The 6,000-nt window shown below is 36.2% G+C and overlaps 1 protein-coding gene across 3 annotated transcripts in view; it reads left to right on the top strand.

Annotated features, from left to right (window-relative positions):
- The window catches only part of LOC138700926 (farnesol dehydrogenase-like), a 46,119-nt gene extending 40,636 nt beyond the window's left edge, over positions 1-5,483 (top strand). For all 3 annotated transcript variants that reach the window (XM_069827359.1, XM_069827357.1, XM_069827358.1), the window contains exons 6-7: positions 1,117-1,245; positions 5,320-5,483. In XM_069827359.1, the coding sequence (XP_069683460.1) occupies positions 1,117-1,245; positions 5,320-5,361 (171 nt within the window). In that variant the 3' untranslated portion in view covers positions 5,362-5,483. The remainder of the gene's footprint in view (positions 1-1,116; positions 1,246-5,319) is intronic.
- The last annotated feature ends 517 nt before the right edge of the window (positions 5,484-6,000 follow it).

Here is a 6,000-nt window from a genome sequence, read left to right on the forward strand (position 1 = left end):
AGATGTCACAAACATCGCCGCGTACGTTGTTTGTTTCGCTTCCCTCAATACCGAACACACAACCCGGAATCAAAAGTGAATGTCTCCCACACAGCTGATATAGAACGACGAAGTAGCCTTTATTCAGAATATTCACTGTAGAAAAGTATCCATACCGAGTGCGGACCGTGAAGACAATAAGGAATTTGTTGATATAAACTTGTGTACTCGGAATTATTATACATATGTATACAGGTTAGTTAAAAGTCCCGCACCACCTAAATAACTTTTGAAGCATGTGGTTCAGTGACATGAAACTTGGTATGTGAGGATAACCATATACTAAGAACTCGATAATGGTATTACCGATTTTTTCTACTTCCGGTTTAAACGGAAGTAACTCTAACTCTCTTATTTTAAATGGAACACCCAATATATATATGTATTTTTTTAATTTTTGAATAGTGCTCATTAAGAGCTTTTCAAAAAGTACCCACACTCGATACTTCTGTACAAATTCAATGTTGCTAAGTCAAGAAAACAGGAAAGTGTATCGAATATTAAAATAATTAAATACTCCTTCCTTAACAAAAACAAAACAAAGCTAGCTCACCTTCTAAATTATGTGTTCAAATTGGTAGCCCTCAGCTGCTTTACAATGTGTCACTCGATCATATAAACCATTTAAGGAATGATTTAACCAGGCTTTAGGAATATCTTGCACCACTTCCATTTTTATTTAGCAACACTGAATTTGTACAGAAGTATCAAGTGTGGGCACTTTTAGAAAAGCTCTTAATGAGCTTTATTCAAAAAGAAAAAAATATATTGGGTGTTCCATTTAAAATAAGAGAGTTGGAGTTACTTCTGGTTAAACCGGAAGTAGAAACAACTCGGTAATACCATTATTGAGTTCTTAGCATATGGTTATCCCCACATACCAAGTTTCATGTCACTGAACCGTATGCTTCAAAAGTTATTTAGGTGGTGCGGGACTTTTAACTAACCCTGTATATATGTATAGTCTAAAACATAAAAAAATATTTTGTATTTCTCCTGAGACACAAAAATATCGCAAAAATAATGGATTTTTAATATCTAAAGACTGTGCAATTATTTTAGTTATTCTAATTCCAGAGCCTGAGTCCCGGCCTAGTGAAGACAGACATGCCGCCAGAGGAATTTCTGTCAAACTATCCCGCGCTGAACCCTGAGGACATAGCGGATGCCTTAATATACGTATTGGGGGTACCGCCACACGTGCAGGTTGGTAACATCTCTTAACTCTTTTGTTTCTCAATGTAGCAGTGTTTTTGAACATCCTATTTCTATATATACTTCAGTTCTACGTTCATAGACATCTGTGAAGTAGTGCAGAGGGCGGCCACTAGAGGGAACCCAAGAGTTGGAACTTAAACTGAGACGATTCTGTCCGACACCGGGGTGGGTATCCGGTGTGGCTTAGTGGATAAGTCATCAGCACTTAGAGCTGAAAACCCGGGTTCAAATCCCGGTGCCGGAGAGAATTTTTCTCCGTTCCATTACTCTTTCATCCTATTTCTGTTAACAATAGAAATCCGACATTTGACAACATATTTCTCTGAAGGATAGATTTTGTTAACAATGTTTTGTTTCTGTTAACAGTATTTTCAAAATCTTGTCTCAGTTTAGAATGTTTGATACCCTTCGTCTCTATTGATAGATTCTTTAAATTTTTGTTTTATGTTAATTAATTCTTACTTAACAGTTCCTTTGAAGGTGAGATTTTGAAGCCACGCCTTACCAATGTTAAGAAAACCATATGAATTCTCTATTACCTCAGAAACTACTGAGTTTAAAAATGTGTTTTTATAAGACGCTTTTTCGTTCCTGTTCAATACACTAATCATTAATATATTTTTTTAATATTGATTAGAAAAAAGATAATTAATTGATTAGCTAGTGGACTTACTCATGTTAATTAAGTAAGATTTGTGCGGCTTACAGGTGTTTCAGTCAAGAGTAAGTCCACTAGTTAATCAATTAATTATATTCAAGTGTTAAAAGTAATGTACGCAAGATTCAAAATGGAGAAAAAAGATATTATTTTATAGACCTCCTACTTTTAAACAAATTATTATCAGACATTTATTTGTTTAAAGATTAACTGTTTAAGAAAATTTAACGAAAGTAGATCCACACATCAGACTAGGCTACTGTCTGAATATGTGGTAAAAATTTTCATGAAGATTTACAAAACAGAGTTTGAGAAAATGTGGCATGTATGTTCAAAAAATAATTCCTTTTATGTATCTCGCGTTTAAAGTAAGGATTTACTTAACAGAAATGTACTTACTTACTGGCTTTTAAGGAACCCGGAGGTTCATTGCCGCCCTCACATAAGCCCGCCATTGGTCCCTATCCTGAGTAAGATTAATCCAGTCTCTATCATCATACCCCACCTCCCTCAAATCCATTTTAATATTATCTTCCCATCTACGTCTCGGCCTCCCCAAAGGTCTTTTTCCCTCCGGTCTCCCAACTAACACTCTATATGCATTTCTCGATTCGCCCATACGTGCTACATGCCCTGCCCATCTCAAACGTCTGGATTTAATGTTCCTAATTATGTCAGGTGAAGAATACAATGCGTGCAGTTCTGTGTTGTGTAACTTTCTCCATTCTCCTGTAACTTCATCCCTCTTAGCCCCAAATATTTTCCTAAGCACCTTATTCTCAAACACCCTTAACCTATGTTCCTCTCTGAAAGTGAGAGTCTAAGAGAGTTTTTATTTAGATAATAAAAATAAAAATTTCAAAATTTATCACTTAGGCCCATTTTGAATAATATATTTCTTCCAGAACAGGAATGCCCTAAAATTTAAACAAAATGTATTAATTAAGAATTTAGCCTAATTATAATAACAAACTTTGTAGTGTTAAAACGAAAACTAAGTGATAGATTACCAAGTTGATTTTAATACTAGATAGTTTGTTATCATAACTAAATTCTTAAGTGATACATAGTGTTAAAAGTGTGTCATCAAAGTGTATAAAATGTATTAACCATCGATACAGTAAATATTGGAATATTTAGCAAAAAAAAAAAAATAATCAGAAAGATGCGCATATTCAGATATTGAAAAAAAAAAAAAAACATTTCAGTATTTGTCAGATCTTTTAAATTTCTGCATAAGGTTAGAATGTTTTAAGTTCTTTTGAAGCCCTATTTGCGTCAACAAATGTTTGGAGACTTGATAATAACAGCATATCTTATCTGTTACAAAGCTTTAAATATCTGTCTATGTTATCAGTGTTTTGTAACTCTTATCTGTGTTTCTATTAATAATTTCTTTAATATCTTGTTTCGGTTACAGATCTACTTAAAGTCTTGTTTCAGTTAACTGTTTGAAGTGCTGTGTCAGTTGAAAATATGTTTAAAATATTATGTAAATAAACAATATGTTTAAAGTTGAGCCAGTTAAAAATTTGTTGAAAGCCTTGAGTCAAGTCAATTAACTACGAAGTGTGATTATTAAATTTCGAGACCTGTCCCGTAAAATGTTATGTTTTATTTAACGACGCTCGCAACTGCCGAGGTTATATCAGCGTCGCCGGTGTGCCGGAATTTTGTCCCGCAGGAGTTCTTTTACATACCAGTAAAACTCCTGACATGAGTCTGTCGCATTTAAGCATACTTAAATGCCATCGACCTGGTCAAGGATCGAACCCGCAACCTCGAGCATAGAAGGCCAGCGCTATACCAACTACGCCAACCAGGCCGACTCTGTCCCGTAATTGGAAGTAAAAATATTTGATTTAAATTTGACTACCATCTCCTTCAAAGTAGTAGCTATACACCGATCCCAGCGTGTCTGCCATTTTTGGAATATCTCCAGAAAGTAGCGTTCTTTGAACCTGTCAAGCACCTTCTGCGATTCGCGTTGGATCTCCTCCACAGTGCCAAAACGACGACTCTTTAGCTTCAATTTTATCTTCGGAAACAAAAAAAAGTCGCAGGGAGTCAAATCTGGTGAATACCGGGGGTGAGGAACGACGACCATCTTGTTACGGGTGAAAAATTGGCATGTTGCGAGAGCTCTGTGTGCTGGCGCATTGTCGTCATGGAGATCAGTTTGTTCTCTGTCCAGAGTTGTGATCTTTCATGTTCAAAATGGACGTGAGGATCATTTTTTTTGTTGTTGTAGTAAGTCAATTTTTTATAAGTCATTAATACTTACTTACTGGCTTTTAAGGAACCCGGAGGTTCATTGCCGCCCTCACATAAGCCCGCCATTGGTCCTTATCCTGAGCAAGATTAATCCAGTCTCTATCATCATATCCCACCTCCCTCAAATCCATTTTAATATTGTCTTCCCATCTACGTCTTGGCCTCCCTAAAGGTCTTTTTCCCGCCGGTCTCCCAACTAACACTCTATATGCATTTCTGGATTCGCCCATACGTGCTACATGCCCTGCCCATCTCAAACGTCTGGATTTAATGTTCCTAATTACGTCATGTGAAGAATACAATGCGTGCAGTTCTGCGTTGTGTAACTTTCTCCATTCTCCTGTAACGTCATCCCTCTTAGCCCCAAATATTTTCCTAAGCACCTTATTCTCAAACACCCTTAACCTATGTTCCTCTCTCAAAGTGAGAGTCCAAGTTTCACAACCATAAAGAACAACCGGTAATATAACTGTTTTATAAATTCTAACTAAGTCATTAAAATATATATTAAAAATAAAATAGGGCCTAGAACTGTACCTTGGAGAACACCTATATTAATATAATTGAAGGTTCACTTGAACAATTGTCAATTTTCAATTTGAACCTCTCCAAATGGTATGTTGACGATGGCAGCAATTTCTCTGATGGTGATGCGTCGATCATCATGCACAATTTCTCGAATTTTTTCTCGTCATCCTCTAGAGATGTTCTGCCACTTCTGAAACGCGAATTCCACTCAGAACACCTCGCCTGACTCACTGCTTCATTCCCGTGGGCTTGCTTCAACATTCCATGGGTTTCGGTTGCCGATTTCCCGAAGAATTTCATGCTGGCTCCCTCCTCCAGTTTCGAGTCCATCGTGATTTCGCAAATGCGCGGATGCACGTGCTAACAAAACCTTGTGTAACTCAGTTCTCAATGAAGATAGCGCTTTGAAACTTTGTATGGCTTCTCAATCACGTGATCCCTTCGCCCACAGCAGACACAGTCTCGGAATTTAATGATCACACCTCGTATCTCAAGAAATTTAAAAACCTCTAATCTCTATATGTTGTCCATTCCAGCGTGATTTTCTTTTATCACAGTTAGAACCATTAATAAAATTTATATATTTTTTATTTGTATTTCAGATTCACGAATTGACCGTGATGCCGGTTGGACAGCCCTTTTGAAGGAAGTGAAAAGAAAAAGAAAAAAACTGTGTTCATTATAAGGAAAATTGCTTACCAATCACTGTACATGGATGTACTAAACCAATAAACTTTATACTTGCATTAAAATTTTTTGTAATGTACTTATAATATACCAATTACTAAATTGATAACATTGTATGGGCTATTCCATATGAAATCGATCAGTAACAAACCTCGCATTTTTTAATACTCTAATTTTTTCCCTACTTGTACAAGGTGCTGAGGACAGTGCATTTTCAAAAATATACTATCGAAACTCAAACGGTTTTCGTACTATTGAGCGACAAATTTAGCGTATTTTATAAAAACAAGCCTCTTTCAGCGCTCAGAACTCTGGAACCATTTACTGCAGAACATTGAACGGGAGCTCATTTTGAAGCTGACATTTGGTAGGTTAGGTTAAGAAGTAATCCTTATTTTTATTGTACACAGAGAGACAGATAATCTGATTTTACTTACTTTTAGGCTTTTTGCCCATTTGTAAAAATGTAAAAAATATTGAGAAAAAACCTTGCATTATTAAGAGGGATTCGGCATTGTTTGCTTAGTGGCTCGGCAATAAGTTTCGAGGGTATTAAATAGATTATTTTCACACGCCTAGACTTGAACGGCGCAGTA

The sequence above is a fragment of the Periplaneta americana genome, chromosome 6 (assembly GCF_040183065.1).
Source record: "Periplaneta americana isolate PAMFEO1 chromosome 6, P.americana_PAMFEO1_priV1, whole genome shotgun sequence".
NCBI classification, from domain to species: Eukaryota; Metazoa; Arthropoda; class Insecta; order Blattodea; family Blattidae; genus Periplaneta; species Periplaneta americana.